The sequence below is a fragment of the Brachycentrus maculatus genome, unplaced genomic scaffold (assembly GCF_059751285.1).
Source record: "Brachycentrus maculatus isolate JH-2025_06_01 unplaced genomic scaffold, ASM5975128v1 h1tg000387l, whole genome shotgun sequence".
Taxonomy (NCBI): Eukaryota; Metazoa; Arthropoda; class Insecta; order Trichoptera; family Brachycentridae; genus Brachycentrus; species Brachycentrus maculatus.
This window is the reverse complement of record NW_028281136.1, coordinates 261,201-285,198: the sequence shown is the minus strand read 5'-3', so window position 1 is coordinate 285,198 and position 23,998 is coordinate 261,201. Positions and strand designations below refer to the sequence as shown.

Sequence of the window (23,998 nt, the reverse complement as noted above, 5' to 3'; positions counted from 1 at the left end):
TTTAATATACAAAATATACATGTAATTTATTGGACAGTGGTAAATTTTACGAGCGTCCCGTTATCTCGGGTAAAAATGTAAATACTAAATGCACTCGATACTAGGTACACATACGTAATATACAGCACACAATGTATTGGGTTGATGCAAAAGTTATGACCGTTTTTTATGATCCCAGGTAAAAAAAAGTTTTTTCATAAATTATAAATAGCATCCTCTATTTTATGATTCCATTGTATAAAGGATGCTTTCCTTCTACTTTCTATTCAGTTTTGGCCTAGCCAGAGTACAGAAATGACCCCTTGTATTTTTTCAAAATGTCGCTCGATAAAGTACATTTACGTCATTGTTTACTTTATGAATTCCATAAAGACAATACCGCGGGTGTGGCAACCAAAAACATTTGTGAAGTGTATGGAGCAGATGTCATCAAAGTCCGACAGGTACGAAGTTGGTTTACAAAATTCCGATCTGGAGATTTTTCACTCATTGATAAACCACGTACCGGGCGGCCATTGAAGTCTGATGACGACAAGTTAAAAGTCATAATTGACACCAATCCACGTCTAACCATCAGGGAAATTGTGTCAATGATGGGAGTCAACCAAACAACCGTATTAAGACATTTGAAGCGTATGGAAATGGTTTCGCCGTACGACGTTTGGATACCTCATAAATTGTCGGCTGCCAATTTATTGGATCGTGTTTCAACGTGCGTTGCTTTGAGTGCGAGACAAAAACATGATTTTTTTTGCATCGTTTGGTGATGGAAGATGAGAAATGGGTCGTGTACAACATCGTGACAAGAAATAGACATTGGCCTATACCTGGACAAGCCCCATTAACAACTTCGAAGACCGAAATCCATAAAAAAAAGTTATACTTTTTGTTTGGTGGGATAATAAGGGTATTGTGTATTTTAAACTCTTAGAACACGATCAGACAAGTACAACAGAACGATATTGTCAGTAATTATCCAAATTGAACATGGAACTTTAAAAGGATAGACCAGAATTGGTAAACAGAAAAGGGGTAGTGTTTCATCACGACAACGCGCGACCACATGTGGCTATGATGACCCAACACAAGCTAAATGAGTTAAACTGGGATGTTATCAAGCATCCACCGTATTCTCCAGATCTTGTTCTTTCTGATTATCATTTATTCCTATCACTTCAATAAAAATTAAATGACGAAAAAAATTATACAATAGAGCAGGTAAAAACATCCCTTACTTTATTTTTCGCATCAAAATCCACGGAATTTTTAACTACTGGTATTAATAAGTTGATAGAAAGATGGAAGAAGGTTAAAAGAACTGGTGGAAATTATATAATTTATTAAATACATAATACATATAAAAAAAATAATACAAAAAATTATATGTTAAAAACGGTCAAAACTTTTGCATCAACCCAATAGTTAGGTGTTCGTCGATTTCCAGGGACCGCGTTAGCAATAACGACGGCGCCAGATAGGCGGCGGCGTCGCGACGCCATCTCCACAGTAACGCCAGGCGGACCCGTCAGCTAATATTTATCTCTTTATGAGTCACATTCATCTCTGACGCCGAGTCCGCCTCTGTAGCGTGGTGGTTAGCGCGTTTGACTAAGGCGCCGGAGGTCCCGGGATTGATTACCAGGGGGTAAAAAAAAAACAAAAGTGTTTTTTCCACTTTAACATTTGGTTGGTTGGAAGATATTGCTTTTTAGCAATAGCCCGCCAATGTACTTATTTCTTTTCTGTACATGAAGTTTAAATAAATAAATAAATAAATAAATAATAATATTGGAAATATTGAGTTTATACGTATGGGTCGCCACAGGTTGGCGCCTGGCAATTTGAGTGTATCGAGGGGTTAAGGGCCTTGACCCAGATCCGGCGCAAGGAAAATCCGAAATGTCAGCGCAATCGGGTCAGTAGGCTTGGGGTGGGTAGGTACTGTTTCCCTTAATCACAGAACGCGCCCTTCTTGCGGCAGGGGCGGAGGAAAAGGCCACGGCGACAGAGAATCAATGCTATAGCCCCTTTGGCGAGGTCCATACGCGCAACAGAAGAACAAATATCTCATGCTTAGGTGTACATTTGTATTTATTAATTTATTTTTAGTAAAAAGCGAGCCTTTTATCCGCCACCGTAGTGTAATGGTCAGCACGCTCGGCTACCGTTCTGGAGGTCCCGGGTTCGATTCCCAATATAAGTGATTTTTTCACTGTCATATTTATTCTATATTACCCTGGACTGGTACCTGAAGCGGAGGGCTGATCACCTTTCCTTCATGTGTAATCGATCAAGATAACACTGCGTTTATATGACGTAGTGCCCTATGCACCATAGGGGTGCGGATAAGGGTTTTATTATTATTATTAAAAAGCGAGCAAACAAGGGCTCCGCTGTAGCTGAATGCTTAAAAAATTGTATGGAGAAATAAATTTATATTATTTTGAGAAATAAAAAGACTTTGTTTTTTTATCCACTCACATTTTTATTAACCAACTAGTTTCGGCAACAACCTGTTGCCCTCTTCAGGGTTTCATTTATGACTATACCCTGTATATATAAACCCCGGAGAGGGCAACAGGTTGTGTTTTTTGCAACTGTTGAGCTTTTTGTTTTTTGACTAAGTAGATTCTTCTTATATTATTTTTGACATCTCATCAAAGATGAAGAAGAATATGGAAGTCTGGGCATTTATGGGGCTGACGACCGTCATAGGCTGGTTTAAGTGATCACTTTACACACGTGTAACATTCACCAATTCTACCCATTATTGACAACCACACTACTCAAATTCTTGGAAGTTCTATATATATGAACATATTTAGAAACCTTGTTCATGAATCACTAGAACTTCACTAGAGACATCTATAGGTGAGATCTCACCAATAGATTCTTCTTAGTCCAAAAATGCAAAAAAAAAACGTACTACAAAAAATGTCCCTTCCTGTGTTTTTAGTTTGGACAGCCGAAATGGCAGAGCCATTACAGCGGGCGGACCCACTCACCACTTTGTAGGCGCTGATGTTGGGCAGCACCCGCTTGTTGGGCGCCTCCTTCTTGACGAACATGGCCTCCTGGATGGCGTCCGAGATGGCCTTGGCGCCCGCCTGCAGGATGGCCTCGCCGCCCTGCCGCAGCGCGCCCTTCAGGTAGCTGCCGAAGTCGAACCCGCCGCCGTTGGCCATCGCGCTGCCGGCTATGTCGCGCTTCTACACCGCTAGGAATGTTCACAGACGCTGGGTCGCGCGCGCTTTGGTCATCAGATCGGCTGGCTACGGCCAGAGACAGGGGTCGTTCGTGAAGGAACACCCTGTTTATCTAGACACCCTGTATATGTAAACACCCTGTTTATAAAACACCCTGTATGTAAAACACCCTGTATGTAAAACACCATGTACATATGTAAAACACCCTGTATATAGAAATTTAAATGTTCGTTTTTTCTTTTAACGTAATATTTCAGATTGCTTCGGCACTCTACTGTGACAGGTTAAAAAAAATATCAAGCTGTTTTTTTTTACCATAATGGCAGCGCCATCTATTCTATCTTCGTAATAAACACATGGTTTTGAAAAGAAAAGAGCAAATGAAATTCGCCAAATGCCAATACTAATTCTAGAAAAAAATTGTGCGCAGACAACACGTGCGGCTTCTCGCGCAGCCGGTCGCATACCGACATTGCATATTCGAGAGTACACCCTTAACAGGGCACACTGTATATCGGTGATAGAAAGAGGTCATTAGTGCATTTTTGTTTTTGGACATCGAGCAAAACCACGTGTCTATTAAAAATAGAATCGTTACAATAATATTATTGTATTGTATAATTATGTATTGCATCATTGTGGGAATTATATAAATTGTAACTAAGCCGACATTTTTTTAATGACTTAACAAAGGCATTGAATCAACGGATGTTATGTACATACGTGGTTTTGCGATAAGACCTATGCAACTTTAGAGGTAAAATCAATGAGAAAAATTTCATTTCCGGCCGGGAACACAGAACGAAATCAAACCTAAAACTGACTGACAAACCATCACGAGGGAATAAAACGCGGCAACACTCTCTCTAGCAAACATTTTCGGCTCTTCCACATTCATACATACAGTCTGTTCACAGTTATTTTTCCTCATGTTTTTTATAATTATTTATTTGGCAGTAGGTATATGTATATATATATATATATGTATATGTATATGTATATGTATATGTATATGTATATATGTATATATGTATATATGTATATATGTATATATGTATATATGTATATATGTATATATGTATATATGTATATATGTATATATGTATATATGTATATATGTATATATGTATATAACGTGGTAATATTTTCCTTTTGAAAATTAAGTGTAAATAATATGTAAAGTGGGTGTATAATAATAAAATAAACAATGTGTTGCTTTGTAATTAAAGTTTATTCTTAATTTATCTTTATAATCATTTTTATATCTATCTATCTATCTATCTATCTGATTCTGACAGTTAATAATATATTTTTTGTATCGGATCTCTTTTGTTTAATTCTGTGCGACGCATGCGACATCTATGGTAGAACTGTTTTATGTAGGTACTTTTTGTAAGTACTTAATAAAATGTATAGGTAGGTACCTAGTTATTTTATTACATGTATATATGTATATATGTATATATGTATATATGTATATATGTATATATGTATATATGTATATATGTATATATGTATATATATATATATATATATATATATATATATATATATATATATATATATATATATATATATATATTATATATATAAATTATATTTTTTAAATAAGTAAAAAAAAAACTAGAGGTAAAATAAGTGTGAACAGACTGTACATATCGATCATTCCGACTCCCGACCCGACCACTTTCAATCATTTGACATACTTGACCATGCCAAGTTTTCCTCGGTCTTCCTCTGCTTCAAATACCAACCACATTCGCCTCATATTTTTTAAAACTATCATTTCTTCACTCGTTCGATTCACATGCCCAGCCTTGCATTCTTTCCTTATATCACCTTTTCTTTTCTGCCCTGTAGCGGGAAAATATAAAGTTAAAAATATGCCGCTTTTGCTGGGATATAGTACATTTTCTGGGCATTCCGAAAACATACAAAACTGAAAATTTACGATTTTTGATATATGACGTTGTTGAACGGGTGAGCGACATGTGGCCACTCCGATGGTCTCCGGTGGAATGAATTTTGTGTTTTTTTTTTAAATTACCTAACGTCCAAGTGACTCTGAAATCTAGCTACGGCTTATGCAACACCGCTTATCATGTCCCTACTCGGGCTTCAACTTTATAAGTTTCATAGCCTATGCCTACTCGTGAGTGGATTTACTCTTTATGTTTAAAGTTACTATAATTTCATGTAATTCATGAGTGAAAATTCTAGGCAAAAACACTCGCTTATGAATTCTGTGTTTGCGAATATCCTCTTGAACCCGCAATCTCTCGAGCGCGCCACAATACAATACAAACACATTAAAATACAAATGAAACGTCCAAACGCGATATAATTAACAGCCTTGAGTTTTAAATTCGTAAACACAGTGTATGGGAAGTCATAAATTTGACTGCAAGGTTAAAACTGAAAGCAACAACGGTTCGGCATTCTACAATTTCACACAAATATTACTCCCATACTTAGCAAAGGTCCAAAACGAGTTTCAACTTTGAATCTAGTTACAAAATACGTATTTTGTGGCCAATGGTAGCATGTGGTTACAATTTAGGAACGAAATCCTTGACCACTTTCGTCTGTAGTGTGTATGGTATTACCATATTTGGTATCTACGCGGAAAAAAACTGAGTTTTGTCATCAAAACTAATGGATTTTTTACAAATAAAGAATACGCGTTTTATCATCAAAACTATTGGATTTTTTACAAATAAAGAATACGCGCTTTATCATCAAAACTATTGGATTATTTTCAAATAAAGAATACACGTTTTTATCATCAAGACTAGGATTTTTTCAAATAAATAATACACGTTTTATCTTCAAAACTATTAGACGTTTTCAAATAAAGAATACACGGTTTTATCATCAAAACTATGATATTTTTTCAAATAAGGAATACAAGTTTTTATGAACTAAATTATTGGATTTCTTTCATATAAAAATATACACGTTTTACCATCAAAACTATTGGATTTCTTTCAAATAAAGAATACGCGTTTTATCATCAAAATTATTGGAATTTTAAAAATACAGAATACATATTTTTATCATCAAAATGGTTTCACGCATTTATCAACAGAGTTGTTCAATTTTTATTTTTTCAAAATAAGAAAGCAAGGTCTAAAGTCACCATAAAGTTTTTTTTCTAATTAGAATATAAGTCTTTAAGTACTTAACTAACTAACCATTACGCCGCTTCTCTGCATGGGTAGGCAGGTAAGGAGAATAGAACGTCACACCAATCTCTATTTGCAAAAATCTTCGCCTCTTTCACATTCACGCATCTCCTCATACATGTCCGCCGATTATTTTGACTCCAATCTAAGTACTTTTATCCAATTTTAAAATATCATCCAATTAAAATTATCATAATTATAAACTATATTTAATGAAAGTAAGCTATACGCGATAAGAAAAAAAACATCTCATTAATTTGTATTCTACTGTGTTTTGATAACGATTGTATTAAAAACACACAAAATACGATTAAATGAACATAGCGTGACGTTTAGCGTAACAGATAAGGGGGCGTTACCATTTTGTGTAATATTTTCCAGCAAACCAAGAAGCTTAGAGTATTTTTTCATAAAATAAACAACTAATATAATAATAATAAAACCCTTATCCGCACCCCAAAGGTGCATAGGGCACTGCGTCATATAAACGCAGTGTTATCTTGATGGTTTACACATGAAGGAAAGGTGATCAGCCCTCCGCTTCAGGTACCAGTGCGAATAATATTGAATAAATATTACAGTGAAAAAATCACTTATATTTATTTTACCTCCCTTGGGAATCGAACCCGGGACCTCCAGAACGGTAGCCGAGCGTGGTGACCATTACACTACGGAGGCGTACAGAACTTATAACAGCTTTATATTTTAGTTTATTAGAAATGAACTCAATATAGATGATTTAATATTTAAAATTGTTCGTATTTCAAATCACTACTGGGCTAGGCTGCTAGACCATGCTGGAGGTCCTGGGTTCGATTCCCAAGGGGGTCAAAACAAATATGTATTAATGATTTTTCACTGTTATATTAATTTAATATGACCCTGGACTGGTACCTGAAGCGAAAGGCTGATCACCTTTCCTTCGTGTATTTAACGATCAAGATAACACTGTTTATGTATGATGGAGTGCCCTATGCACCATTTGGTGCGGATAAGGGTTAGAAGTAGAATAATATTTGAAATAAAAAAAAAAAATGATTTCATTTTCAAACTAAGAACATTTTTCAAATTGAGAATCTGCGTTTTTTCCATGGAAAATTGTTTGTACATATTTTGAAATATTATCTTCAAACTCAGTACATTATTGAAATTATGAATTAAGCTTTAAAAATGTTTAATTTACTAACTGAGAAACCATGGTTTTGTAACCAACGAAATAGATTTATCAAATTTGTTCTATTCTTCAAATTAAGGTACCATATTTTAGAAGCAATCTATTTTGAAATCATACAAAAATAAATGTGAACGAATTCACTTTAAGACGGAGCTAGATGTGAGATTATTCATCTGATGGTGTTTTTTCCAAGGAAAACACAATGATCTCATGGAATAATCGACATAAAATCATCTAGAATCGTCTCACAAGGTGTGTAAAAAGGACACCCACGTCATAACGCTAATTATTCTGTTTGTACTAGAACGGTAAACCGAAAATATTGGCACAACAATTTAGGCGAATAAAACCTACAGTTTGATTAAGAAATCAAATAAACTCGATACGAACGCAGTCGGTAGGGTATTTGGGTGTGGACATCATTAAATAACTCGCGTTCTGACATCACTGTTATAAAAAAAAAACTCCAAATTAATATCCCAAGATCAACGTAAATACCGATCTAATGACCAAAATCACAATTCGATTAGAAACACAAATTTTGCATTGACACTTATTTGAAATTGCACACAACTGAAGAACGGTAACTTGTAATGAACTTACGATAGTTTTAGCGCAAGAATGTGCGGGAATTATGAATATTTTTTTACTATTTAGCGGTCCGCTTGACAGATCATGGCACGGCGGACGCCATCTTTGAAAAACCTATCAACGTGAGTTGTCAGGGTTGTCATAGTGCGGAACCGAGCGGACGTAAATAGCGAGATTCGGAAAACAAATGGCGAAATATTGGAGCGAAACTAATAACAGGAAAAATTTTGGATTTTTACTGAGGGCATGTTTAAAATATAATAATAATAACATGTAACTTATTTTGTAGAGTAAATCATTTATAAAAACCTTTTACCTATTGATATAAATTATACTCGGGAAAGATTTTTTTTAAAAGAGAAATATTTGTGTTTTTATTATTTAAACAAATATATCAAATTCATACTATTTTTGTGAGAACCAAGAAACTCTGACCAAAGAGTCCGCGACCCTAACCACGGGACCACAACCCGACACTAATAATAATAATAATAACATGTAACTTATTTAGAATAAATAATAATTGAAAACCCTTTGCTGATAGATATAAAATATATTATTTAAAGAGAAAATACTAATAAGGAAAGATATTTGTGTTAGTGACTAGTTATATATTTTTTCATTTATTTCCTCTAAGCATGCTTCTTACTATAGGTTTTTTTTATATCCTATTTACTATACCCGTTCATTATTTTAAATTTTATATTTTGCCCTTTTTTAGTTTTGTTTATTTTTTTGCTTTCTTATTTATGTTTCAGTCTTGTTAACCCTGATCCCAAAATGAGAAATGGAAATTACTTATCGGAAAAATTAATAAAAACAAAGTTAAGAAAAAAATAACAAGTTGTAGCGTAGTTGGGTAGACGCACGACTGCGAAACTGGCATCGTGGGTTCGATTCCCGCCAAGTGCAAAATAAATTCAAGAAAGATTTATTTTCAATTGGTCTGGGTGTTTTTGATGTATTTTTCACATTTGCCTTCCCTATCCTTACTATCCTACCTGCAGACAAGCCTCTAATAGAGGGATATTTCTTTTTTTTAATGGAGTTATTCAAATTCCCAATATCAAATGAAATAAGATAAAAAGTTGGGAAAACTACACATTTAATGAGACAATATATCAATAAAAAAATTCATAGCAGCCAAAAAATAAACAATTTATTTTACGAGTATTATTATTACAGGATCATGAAAAATGTAAAGAATAATTAATTTTTGTTTTTATTAATAATCTTATAGTATGCAACACTGGATTAAACAAAAAAGATTAATAGGACACGAATTAAGCGTTTGGCTCTAAGCGCCAATTATCTTTTTGTTACTTAAATTATTTAAGTCTATACATACTTGAGATAAAGGAGAACACAATATTATTTTTTAACATATCATCAAAGATGAAGAAGAATATGGAAGTCTGGGCATTTACGGGGCCCCGTAAATGCCCAGACTTCCATATTCTTCTTCATCTTTGATGAGATGTTAAAAAATAATATGAAAATAACTCCTGTAATTGGAGATAATCCAGATTTTGTGAACAAGTATTTGGACACACTCAAAATGTTGTGGAGAACACAATATTTTCTGGTATTTTGTACAACGTTTAAAGGTCTATATAAAAAAAAATATGCCTGGATAATTTATAATATTTATAATTTATTCAACATTTATAGTTATAATATTTCCAATTGTATGAGTTATTTTTCAAATTATTTTTTTGACATCTCAACATATATGAAGAAGAATATGGAAATGTGGGCTTTTACGGGGATTACGACCGTCACAGGCTAGTTATCACTAGTGATCATAGTGCTCGAATCACTAGAATTTATTATTAGAGACATCTATTCTTTCATCTCACCAATAGATGTCTCTAGTGAAATTCTAGTGATTCAAGTACTATGTTTCGAAATTGAACACATATCGCTCACTCCTTTCAAGAACGTCATAAATCAAAAAACATGATTTTTCAGGAGAAAGTTTAAAAATATTACACAATGCATTAAAAATAAATATCAAGCCACTTATTAAACTTTTTACTGTGCAACAGATCTTTTAGGTAAAACCTGAAGGTTTCTTTTCCATTTGAAAAATATTTAGTTTATTTAAAAAAAATAGTTAAACAATACCTTTTCTTCAAAATGCAAAAACAACACTTTCTGCCCTGTTCTGGGTTAAAAAATTTCCGAGTTGAAAATTTGCCGCTTTTGCTGGGATATTGTACATTTTCTGGGCATTCCGAAAACATGCACAACTGAAAATTTTCGATTTTTGATTTATGACGTTCTTGAAAGGAGTGAGCGATATATAGAAGGTTTACGAAGTGACACGGCGATCAACGTGTTAAACCTACCGCAATGTGGCCACTTGATATTGAATTACTCAGTATCGAGTTTGTACTGGATGCAGCATTGCAAATCGTGAGCGGCGGATATGATCACAGAGCACTCTACACACTTGTGATATGCAATTGTGCAATCATTATCGATGTGAAGGGCACTCGTTTGACTGCACCTCACCTCGCAGTCATTTTTCAATCAGGCTGAACGATTCGATGAATAATCCGACCATGTATTGCGGGTCATATTGTTTCAATAACAGTAGTATTGAATATTAGTTTCATGTCCCTCATTTATGTTTAACAATTATAATATTGGCGTTCTATTCTCTAATTCCGGTAGGGTTCTTCTTCTTCTCTAGCCTTCTGTTCTCCACTGCTGGATATAGGCTTCTTCCGTATGCTTCCATTTCCTCTGGTCGGTTGCTGCTTGCAGCCAGTTTCTACCCCCCACAGCGACTATGTCGTCAGACCATATTTTTTAAGTCTTCCGACACCCTAAGGTCTCCATCTCAAAAAAAATTGTGGTCCATCTTGTGCAGTCCTGTCTTGCAACATGTCCCGCCCAGTGTCACTTTAGTCTTGCCACGCGATCCATGATATTTTCTATTTTCCCGGTCAGGTTATCCTCCGAAAATAATATGAAAATACGAAATATGAACAAAATCTAAAGACTAAAACTGTGAAAATAGAGGTATTTGGCAAGCGACCAAAATATGTTTTAACTGATCTTCGTGAATATAATCGCTGCCTATAAATAACAACTGTGTTGATGTAGTATTTAGAATATTTACATTGCCCCTGGAGGCTTCAATTTACTAGCCACGTTTTCAAAATCCGATAGACTATATTTTCTTCGCATTGTCAACCATCTCTCCACTGCTGGATGTAGGCCTCTTCTAATTGATTCCAGATTTTTCTCGTTTGGGCTTTTATGATCCATTTAAAAGGCACATTCATTTATTTTTTGAGGCACGAAGAAGTCAGAAATCGTGGTTCTATAGCGCTCTCCATTGACCGTTAGGTTCTAGCCGGCATCGTATTTTTAAAAAAATTGGGCCAATCATTCCACCTGCCCATAAAGCACACCAAACAGTGACTTTTAATGGATATCAAGGCGTCTCAACAAAGGCTTCTGGGTTTTCTCCACTCGGCAATACCGCTTATCGACATGGCCATTCTACCAAAAATGTGCCTCATCGGTGAACATAATTTCGTTTTGAATATTGAAAACATTAACTTTGTGGATTATTTTGATATATTATTTCGAGAAATAAAAATACTTTGTGTTCTGATCCACTCACATTTTTATTAACCAACTAGTTTCGGCAACAACCTGTTGCCCTCTTCAGGGTTTCAGTAATAAATGAAACCCTGAAGAGGGCAACAGGTTTTTGCCGAAACTAGTTGGTTAATAAAAATGTGAGTGGATCAGAACACAAAGTATTTTTATTTCTCGAAATAATATAACATAATTTCGCTTTGAAAAAGAGGATCAAGCTGAATATTGTTTCGGCCAATTCACCGAGCCTATGACTTTAGATACTTTTTTGGTATTTTTTTTATCTATTTACTACCCGCGACGGGGATAATGTCATTGGCCCATCTTTTCTGGGGTCTCTTCAGGTCCCATGGTCTGCACTGCAGAACTCTGGATGCCGATCTGTCCATTTCCTATCTAGCACCATGAACCGCCCATGGCCATTTCAGTCTGGCTATGCGATCTATCAGGTCACAGTAGACTATCGTGATATATGAATATGCATCTATTTAAGGTTTCTGAAGTTCGAAACCATCTGATCGTACCGTTCTTAATTTTATCCATAATGCTTGTCTTAGGCTTTCATTCTTTCCTTATTTCACCAATCGAAGAGAGAGAGATTACATTTCGACTGCATTCAATCAACTTTTGCCGTTCTTTTGCCAACTCATTACATGATGCAGTGCCCTATGCACCATCGGGTGTGAAGAAGACTTCCAATTATTGGACTTACCGTCATCTCGTCCGGCGACAGCTTCACCGGCCTGATGATCTCCTCGACGACCTCCTCCTCGCCCGCGAAGTCGTCCTCGTACGCCGGCGCCTCCACGCCCACGTCGGGCGGCAGCGCCGGGTACAGCGGCGCGTAGGGCGCGCTGTCGTCCAGCGACGGCAGACGCGGGTAGAGCGCAGGCCTCTTGGGCGAGCGCGCGCGCTTCTTGGCGGCGTCCACGATGCGCACCCAGCCGAACCCGTGCTGCCCGTAATTCTTGGCATACCTTGACAGTGACGTCATTTTCAAAACGCAAAAACGACTATCAAAATATCAATATTACAGTATTTTTTTTCTTTTTGCTATCGGAGAACTGTGGGAGTCCAAGAGGGAGGCCTTTGTTCAATACTGGACAAAAGAAGGCTGAAGTATGTTTATATATTTTTAAATGTATTAATTGTTAAGTAAAGCACTGATTTTTTGAGTCTACTAAGTTGTATTTTATTAAAATCAAACACTTTTACTGTTTTGAATATTGAAAGCATTAACTTTATGGATCATATTGATATATTATTTTCAGAAATAAAAGACTCACATGTGAGTGGATCAAAACACAGTCTTTTATTTCTCAAAATAATACTTGAATATGCCACTTTAATGAGTTTTATTTATATATACGACTAGTTTCGAAAACTTAGAGATGTTTTCATCTTCTGGTACAAATTAAAACAGTTTTAATAAATTTATTCAGTTTTAATTTGTACCAGAAGATGAAAACATCTCTAAGTTTTCGAAACTAGTCGTATATATAAATAAAACTCGTTAAAGTGGTATTTTCAAGTATTTAATTTTAATAAAATAATCATGTCATTCCACAAAGTTAATTCCGAATCAATTAATAATAAGTTGTATTTTATTGTTTTTTTTTATTAAATGATGTAAATTATAATATTTGTCTGCCTCCGTAGTGTGCTGGAGGTTCCGGGTTCGATTCCCAGGGGGGGTAAAAAAAAATACTTGGTATTTTACACTCTAATATTGATTCAATATTACCCTGGACCTTCACGTTTTAATGATCAACATAACACTGCGTTTATATGATGCAGTGCCCTATGCACCATCAGGTGCGAATAATAATTTTAAAAAGAAGTTATTATATCATATGGTTATACTTTTAAATATGCAAGAAAGTTTTTTTTACTATTTTTAAGTGAAAACCTGTAGTTATTTTTTTTTTAAATAATATTGTTGGTTTTCCAATAAATAAATTATCTATAATTTACAGTATCTACTCAATGAATTAGGGCCACCCATTATTTTTTTGAATACTCTGAAATCTTTTGGATTATTATATTTATTTTACATAAATACTTTAAGTTTTCTATTGACATCTAATATCATGTATATTACCTTCAATAATATGTAAAATATACCTGGATTGTTTAAGCCTTTACAAAATTTCAAACCCTTTTTCTGAGAAAGGTCCCTAATTAGCACAGGTAGACAGATAGTTGAAAGTTCAAAAAAAAGTCCTATCTCATTTATTAGTGAAGTTTCTTGAGTTCTGGTTGTTGTTTTGTTCAGAGAGGTTATATAGTTATCGTATCTTGTGAAAAAAACTTAATTTTTAATTTTAGTTCATAAAGTATAAATTTTTTTTGTAAACACAAGTGTTTTTTTTGAAAAGGACAAAATGGGAAAAAGTAAAGACATTTCTGAGGAAAAAAAGTCTAGTGTTATAGTGCTACTAAAATTAGGAATACTATCTAATAGAGAAATTTCAAAAAAAGAAAACGTTTCTCGTCAAACAGTGGACAGAATTTCAAAATCAATAAAAAATCAGTCACCCGCCACCAGCAATCGGCGAAAGAACTGTCGTAGGATTAGAAAAACAACACCGAAGACTGATCGAAAAATCGTTCAAAGTGCCTTAGAAAACCGTAGTGCATCAGCAAAAACATTAAAAATAAAATTGGAAGAAGAGGGTATAAATATATCGGTATCAACACTGAGGCGACGTCTTTACGAAGTAAATCTGAAATGCAGGCGCCCTGTAAAAGCACCAAAATTGACACCACGAATGAAAGCGGATCGATTAAAATGGGCCAGGCTACATCGAAATTACTCGGTAGATGATTGGAAAAAGGTATTTATTTAAATTGAATTTTCAACATATCATTTTAGTAAATAAACTTATATATTTGAATTAAACTTAAATTTTCATTATTTTTCAGGTCATCTTTAGTAATGAGTGCCGGTTAGAAGCCGTGACAGAGAGCCGTCGATTCGTCAGGAGAACACCAATGGAACGTTACAATGAGGCCTGTGTGGTAAAAGTAATCAAACACCCCCCTGCAACAATGATATGGTCATGTATTATTAACAATTTACCTGGGCCGTTGTTTTTCGTGGAAGGAACATTGAACCAAAATTTCTATAAGCAGGTCCTCGAACGAATTTTACTGCCCTTCTACCATACACTCGACCCAACAGAAGGTCCATACATCTTCATGCAGGATGGGGCACCTTGCCACCGGGCTTAATCAATAATAAAATTTTTGTCTAACAAAAATCTGCCTTTGCTCCCCTGGCCTGGAAATTCTCCGGACCTTAATCCTATAGAAAACGTATGGAGCATGTTAAAAAATAAGGTATACTCATTTCTAAATCCGACAGTAGACTGTCTAAAAAAAATATTCAAAAAATTTGGTCAGAAGACGAAGAAATAAAAAACATGATAAAACAGTGCATTTTAAGTATGCCAAAAAGAATTGAGGCAGTTTTTTCTGTCAAAGGTGGAAATACTAAATACTAACTATATTTATATGAAAATATATGCATAATTTAAGCGTAATAAAGTGTTCATGTGTAAATAAAATTCAATGTTGTTTTATTCAAGGTTTTCTCTGAGTTATTCCTGTTTGAATTGAGAAATTGCGCGAAATTCTGCGTGGCCCTAATTCATTGAGTAGATACTGTATATTTGAAACACTAACTTTGTGATTTTCCATTTTATGATTAAAATGTAACTTTGTTTTAAAATCACTATAAACATTTTATTATAACTTAATTATAATGTCTACCGGTTTCGAAGCTAGCCGCTTCTTTATCAACACTTATTAATACTAAAACACTATCTACTTAACAAAATGTAAAATATTTCTACCCAAAGTATTTTGAATATTGTTTAGTGGATAGTGTTTTAGTATGAATCAGTCTTGATAAAGAAGCGGTTAACTTGGAAACCGGTAGACATTATAATTAAGTTATAATAAAATATTTATAGTGATTTTAACACAAAGTTACATTTTAATTATAAAATACAATATCTTATTTCGAGAAATAAAAATACTTTGTATTCTGATCCACCCACACTCACATTGTGTTCTAATCCACTCACAAATGTGAGTGGATCAGAACACAAAGTATTTTTATTTATCGAAATAATATATCAATATGATCCACAAAGTTAATGCTTTCAATATTCATAATAAAATACAATATCAATTATTACAAGGCGCAAGATTGAAATGCTTATCAAACGTCAGTCAGATATGCTTCTTTTCAGTGATTTATATAAACTCGCGATAAAAAGAGCTTTAGAGAATGTTTTTAGCGTTAAATCAACAGAGACGTAGATTTTGTTTACGATAGCACAGTTTTGGCACGGTTAATCACAGCTGTTTGGCACTTGAATCTGTAAAGAAAAGAAAACAACGTTAAATTTACGATGAAAATTGCACCTATAAAAGACATAAATAATAAAAAGAAACATTTTTTACACTACATACGTATGGTACATACATGTATATATATATATATATATATATATATATATATATATATATATATATATATATATATATATGTATATATATATATATATATATATATATATATATATATATATATATATATATATATATATATATATATGTATATATATATATGTATATATATACATATATATATATATATGTATATATATATATATATATATATATATATATATATATATATATATATATATATATATATATATATATATATATATATATATATATATGTATATATATATATGTATATATATATATATATATATATATATATATATATATATATATATATATGTATATATATATATATATATATATATATATAAATATATATATATATATATATATATATATATATATATATATATATATATATATATATATATATATATATATATATATATATATATATACGTATGTAGTGTATGTTATAGTAAAGAGTACTGGAAAGAATACAATAGATATCAAAAATATAAATAGAAAAAAGTGCTTATTTTAATTTTAATTTAACAGAAAAAAAAAATGAAGTATTTTTAAAAAAATGTTATTTAAAAGTATTGATTCTTATATGGAAGACGTGGATGGTCAATACATATGTAAATAATATCGTGAGTATGCTGGCAAAAAGCGTTAAAACTCTATAATCCCTGTTTGAAAAATCCCTGTTTTTTAACGCCTGTTAAAAATGCCTGAATAAAATATTCTTCTAACCCTTATCCGCAACCCAACTATGCACAGGGCACTGCATCATATAAACACAATGTTATCTTGATCGTTAACACACGAAGGAAAGGTGATCAGCCCTCCGCTTCAGGTACCAGTCAAGGGTAATACTGAATAAATATTAGAGGGAAAAAAATCAATATTTATTTAACCCCCCTTGTGAATCAAACCCGGGACTTCAAGAGCGGCTGAGCGTGCTGACCATTACGCTACTAATCTTACAATTTACTTAAACTGAATTTATATTTGAAATCTGTTCTGCCCACGGAAACGACATGTATGATGACGTGATGTAAATACGATTTTCTTGTACGTAGATACAAAAAATGACAATATTATGAATGAAGTTACTACTAGCAAGAGTACCCTGGGTATTTACGCCGAAATATTCATCTGCAAAATCCGTTGACCCGAATGAGACGACAATTTTATATTTGGAAATAGGCGTGGTACGACATTGCGCTGAAAAAAAACCGCGATGGATATATATCGCAGTCGTACAGGAGAAAGTAACCAACTAACAAAACGTAAAATGTTCATGATATATATATATATATATATATATATATATATATATATATATATATATATATATATATATATATATATATATATATATATATATATATATATAAATATATATATATATATACATATATATACATATATATATATATATATATATATATATATATATATATATATATATATATATATATATATATATATATATATATATATATATATACATATATATATAATTTTGTGTTAGCGAATATCCCCTTTAAGAAAAAAAAGGAGAAAATATAACTAATAACAAACACAAATCGCTCACTCCTTTCGTTATAAATCAAAAAACTTGATTTTTCAGGAGAACGTTTTTAAAGTTAAAAAATACAACGTATTAACACAATGTATAAAAAATTAATATCAAGCCTTTATCGAACTTTTTACTGTGCAAGAGATCTTTTAAGGTAAAACCTGAATGTTTTTTCTCCATTTGAAAAATATTTAGTACATTTAAAAAAATAATTAAACAATACCTTTTCTTCAAAATGCAAAAACAACACTTTCTGCCCCGTAGCGGGTAAATATTAAGTTAAAAATTTGCCGCTTTTGCTGGGATACAGCACATTTTCTGGGCATTCCGAAAACATGCACAACTGAAAATTGACGATTTTTGAAAGTATATTTTCAGATCATTCATTTTGCACGGTTGCACTGCTCAGTTAAATCTATCCGATGAAACCGCCATTATACTCTAAAATTATTCCAACATTTGTACATCTACCACACACTGTTCTACCATTCGGGGAGTGGTCTGTTTCTGTGTACATTACCTTAGGTAAACTTTGCGCTCATTTCGTCATTCGTGCATCTGCATTTTTGGGCGTGACAGTCACAATGAAGGGCTTTCTTTGTATTGCGCTCTTATGCATACCAAGAATTCAACTGTCCAGCTATTTGTGGATTTATAATGTCTAGACACAGATCGCCTAGGGCGGGTCTACAGTCTACAGTCTGCAGTCTGCACTCAATGTCCCCATGTCATTGCGTAAACAAACTTTCTAATTTCCCATCGAATACGCGACAGTGGATAAATATCACGATGTGTGATTATTGGCTAATAAACTAATATGAAAAATCACAAGACTATCGGTAGCATTCTTATTGAAATCTGTAGAGAACTAAGGGAGATATTATATTAAGTTTTAAACTTCAGATATTTGAATAAAACGAAAAACGTGCGTTCGCATACGTCATCAAATTTCCGTCATCGAACGTTTTATGACGTCATATGTTTTATTGTCTATGGTTTATAGAGCTGTAATAGTAGTAGTGTGGATTGTTTGTTTAGCACTACACTACCATTTGTGTTATACAAATTCGAAGGGAGGGGGGGGGGAGTGGGAGGACGGACCATAGGCATCAAGAAATAGAACCGCCAATAATTTAGCAATGTTACCAATATTTAAATATATCCATCGTTTCTGTGACGTCATTCGTTGCCAACTTACGAAAATAACGTTTTTTCGAAGTCGAATTTTGCAAAAGAAAATGATGAATGAAAATATTGATTATATCGGGTGTTATAAACACTTCACGAGTCTAATACAATCCTTTATAGGTTGAGTATGTTAGATTAGATATTCCTCCCGGGTGATATTACCCTATTATTGAATAAATTTAATTTAATTCATAAGATTCAACCACGATTCAAGTTAGAATCCATCCAGTTTCATATAGGGTGTTTTCTTTATTTTCAGCCTATCTCTGGAATTCAACACCGTTCCGTTCAGTACTAAGTAAATATTAGCGATATATTTATAAACTCAATTCAATTTTAAGCGCTTTCGCCGTTCGTTCTGAGAAATCACACTGGAACTTCTATTTTCGCGCGAGAGTCCATAATGGCCGACATATTACCAGGAACACATTCATGTGTTTTATAAACACTATACGGTAGATGTTCAGACATTTGAAGTGATCAGTTAATAATTTCGGACACACCGAATACGTCTTGAAACGTTCTCCGTTGCACTTCCAGTGCTGAAATGTATTTATTTCAAAGAGGAATATGAAGGCAACCTAATTATAATGATGACGCATATCGTATTTCCGATCACCTTTCCTTCATGTGTTAATCAAGATAACACTGCCTTTATATTATTCAGTGCCCTATGCACCATCGGGTGCGGATGACGGTTTGAATAAATGATCAAATTAGTATTTTTTAAATACAGTTTTTATATACGTGATTACTCAGAGGCAGTTTTGGCAAAGATAAATTCATCATTATAAATACACGAGGACATAATGAAATTCATGTGGAGCCGATAAACAAAACTCAGTTTGGAGTTAGGTCCTTACAATATATTGCCTATACCCAAATTAACCAGCTGTCTGACATATCGTAGTCATACAGGAGAAAGTGACCAAGTGCACAAAAACGTGATCGTTGACTATTTTATATCTTACTAGGAATCGGACCTCACATATTAATAAAAGAGTTTTTGCTCGATAAAAAAAAAATCTTTTCATCTCATCAATAGATGTCTCTAGTGAAGTTATAGTGATTCAAGAACAACGTTTCGAAATTGGTTCATACATACAGAACTTCCAAGAAATTGAGTAATGTGGTTGTCAATAATGGGTAGAATTGGTGAATGTTACACGTGTGTAATGTGATTATACCAGCATATGACGGTCGTCAGCCCGGTAAATGCCTAGACTTCCAAATTCTTCTTCAGCTTTGATAAGATGTAAAAAAAATATATATATTCTGTGTTGCATATCCGATAAAAATTAATTGATAAGTAAATACAATTCTAGGAAGCTTTTTTTTAAGATTTATGTGGGCAAATATTTGGTTGATAAAACAGAGACATTGCAAATAATGTGTTTCACGGAACTGCGCGATTAGATTATAAAAATGATTGCACTAAAGTAAACGAATACGTGGCAAAAGGCATGAGTGAGAAATGGATGTTGCAACATTTTTTATATATTTTTTCTTTTTCTTTTGCTTGGTGTAGGCCTTGTGGCCTGTTTTTAAGAAGGACTAGCCTCCTGCGATGCCGATTTCCAGCTGTCAATCCATCTCTTTGGTGGTTTGGCCGTGCAGTGCAATGTGGGGGAGTCTGGATGGTTCCATTCTCCTCACATTCTACATACCATTGTCTCCTTCGTTGCCTTCCCCACCTAACGACATCTTCCATCTCGCATATTTCCCTGTCCCTGGTGTTCCTTATTCTATCTCGTAGACTCTTGCCAGATATGCTCCTCAGAGTCTTCATTTCTGACACTCTTAGCGCGTTTTTTGTGACTACGGTGTCCGCTCTGCATTCGATCCCCATATGTCATGATGGGTCCCACGCAAGTTTTTTTTTATTTTGATTTTGAATATTATAAATATTATAAAAATATATATACAATATATAGCAACCTTTTAGCTCCTATACACATACGAGTACATGTTTTTGAGAATGTATATTGACTACCGTCCGATTTATGCATGACTGTGCCGGCGATCACTTAGAGGCACAAATAATGGCTGAACTAAACGTTATATACATACGTACTTATGTACTTGCAAAATAGGACTTCGCCGCTACCGGAAAACGTAAATGAACCGGATGATCTGTCATTTGTCTGCAAATCATCTGTGTCTGTGTGTGTGTGTGTCATTATGTTATGCAACAAATCGCGCACTCCTTTCAAGAACGTCATGAATCAAAAAACTTGATTTTTCAGGAGAACGTTTTTAAAGTTTAAAAATATAATACAATGTATTAAAAATAAATATCAAGCCACTTATTGAACTTTTTTCTGAGCATCAGATATTTTTAGGTAAAACCTGAAGGTTTTTTCTCCATTTGAAAAATATTTAGTTTATTTAAAAAAATAATTAAACAATACCTTTTCTACAAAATGAAAAAACAACATTTTCTTCCCTGTAGCGGGTAAATATTAAGTTAAAAATATGATTCTTTTCTGGGGTATAGTACATTTTCTTGGCATTCTGAAAACATGCATAACTCAAAATTGACGATTTTTGATTTATGACGTTCTTGAAAGGAGTGAGCGAAATGTGCAAATAATTATCATTGTGAATCATGCTGGTAGTAAACAATATTTAAATAAAAGTCACAGGAGAAAAAACAATATTTTGCAAATTTGCGCAAAAGGTAGGTACTAAAATCAGTTTATAGCACACATAGTCTGCCTATTAATCTTCTTAACTTTTGCTATATTTTATTCTTGGTGTTTACTTTTAACTTATTTAACATTTGTGAAATTTTGTAATTGGAATATTACAATTACCAGTTTTATTTGTTATTCATTATTGTAAATGTATTTATAACATTTTGAGTGTGTCCAAATACTTGTTCACTAAATCTGGATTATCTCCAATTACAGGAGTTATTTTCATATTATTTTTTGACATCTCATCAAAGATGAAGAAGAATATGAAAGTCTGGGCATTTACGGGGCTGACGACCGTCATATGCTGGTTTAAGTGATCACTTTACACACGTGTAACATTCACCAAATCTACCCATTATTGACAACCACACTACTCAAATTCTTGGAAGTTCTATATATATGAACCAATTTAGAAACATTGTTCTTGAATCACTAGAACTTCACTAGAGACATCTATTGGTGAGATGTAAAGAAGCTTTTTACTAAGCAGAAACTCTTATATTAGTATGCGAGGTCCGAATCTTGGATTATAATCACACACATGAGAAACGCCAGAAAATACCATTTTCATTTTTATTATTTAAGCTTATAATTTGACCAGATAATTTATTTACAACATTTTGAATGTGTACTTGGTCGTCAGCCCCGTAAATGCCCAGACTTCCAAATTCTTCTTCATCTTTGATGAGATGTCAAAAAATAATTAGAAAATAACTCCTGTAATTGGAGATAATCCAGATTTTGTGAATAAGTATTTGGAGACACTCAAAATGTAGTAAATAAATTATCTGGTAAAAAAATATATTACGGTCTGACATTTATACAAAAATAAAATTTTGAAAAAGAGAAAGAAGACAAACGAATCACAGCGAGAATCACCAGAATATGATAAAAATATTCCAGTTGTGATACATTTGTCTTCTTTGTCATTCAGAATTGTATTTTTATACAAATGTCAAACCGTAATAATTTTATTTCAATGATGGTGGAATGATTATTCCGAAACCGGTAGTCACAAATTAGTGTTTATTAAAGTGGTATTATACAAAGTGAACGATGAATGATAAGGCGAGTGTTATAATATTTATGATGCGTTTAGAGAGGTCATTTAACATCGTACAAAAATAAAAATGAAATATACCATGATCATCAATTAGTTGCTTCATAATTTTTATAGACTTTTATAGACTTTTATAGACTTTACTAGCCACAAAAACAAATTCACTCCTCGCAAAAGTATAAAAAAAACATATAATAAATTATAATATCCACGTCATGGTTCAACTTTCCCATCTCCTGGTTTAAAATTCAAAGAAAATGGTTACGAATACAGATAAGTTTCATTTATTTTTGTTGATATTAGCTGATAAAAATATTGCAATATGATAACTACGTTGAAATTAGCAAATTGAACATTTTGATCAAAAAAACATACGTTGTAAACAACATTTGAGATAATGACACATTTATGTAAACAAATCAAATATACTTTTAAGTAATAGGTAGGTACTCACTTTGTTTAAATAAATAGGTACTGAAAATCAATTTCAAGCACAACACTAAAACATTTACTATATATTTTTAAAAATAGAACAGAACACTAAACTTTAAACAAAGCAATGAGAATTACTAAACATCCGACGCGTGATAGTAACCAGACGAGAGTAAATGAATTCAATACGAGCGTTACGCACTCGGGAGATTTCGGGTGAGCGGCCCACAAGACTAGTTTTATATAAAATTTCCTTAAAATGTAACGGAGTACGCAAGAGCGCCAATAAATTACGATGAATCGCAAAGAATTTCCAATAAACGAAGAATCAGCGGGAAATACCGAGCGCGGGCGGCGAGACAATGACAGTTCAGCGGTATTGCCAGCAGATGAAAACGATAAAAAATAAATAAAACAGCTGTTTTTGTTCTTGTTCTTCTTTCTTTTCCCAAGTTCACTTCATAGGTGGAGCAATCTTTGGGTGGAGCATATGGCCATCACAAGTCTTCTCCGTGCCCCCCTGCAGCGCGTCATCTCTTTGGCTTCCTCCCAGGCCAATCCAGCATCCCGAAATTCTGCCTAGTATAGTCGGTAAATGGTCATGAGCCGTTTTCCAAGGCTCCAGAATCCTCGGTGTTGGAAGAAGATACATGAGGGATTAACGCTCTCAGGTAGTATTTTAAGGACACGTCCCAATCATGTCCATCTTCTCCTTTTTAGGATTTCCTATATGACGGGCTGCTGCGTTCCTCTCCTCACATCTCATTCCTGATAA

The 23,998-nt window shown here is 33.5% G+C and overlaps 1 protein-coding gene across 49 annotated transcripts in view; it reads right to left on the bottom strand.

Annotated features, from left to right (window-relative positions):
* The window catches only part of CalpA (calpain A), an 86,174-nt gene extending 62,579 nt beyond the window's left edge, over positions 1-23,595 (bottom strand). For 4 of the 49 annotated variants that reach the window (XM_088270539.1, XM_088270532.1, XM_088270559.1 and 1 more), the window contains exons 1-3: positions 23,246-23,595; positions 16,115-16,162; positions 12,487-12,951 (exon numbers count right to left, since the gene is read on the bottom strand). In XM_088270539.1, the coding sequence (XP_088126665.1) occupies positions 12,487-12,768 (282 nt within the window). In that variant the 5' untranslated portion in view covers positions 12,769-12,951; positions 16,115-16,162; positions 23,246-23,595. Of the gene's footprint in view, positions 1-3,005; positions 3,377-8,168; positions 8,269-12,486; positions 13,014-15,979; positions 16,163-20,970; positions 21,192-23,245 lie in introns of those variants that run through there. The other 45 variants (XM_088270536.1, XM_088270530.1, XM_088270562.1 and 42 more) reach the window with 23 other exon arrangements.
* Positions 23,596-23,998: the final 403 nt, after the last annotated feature.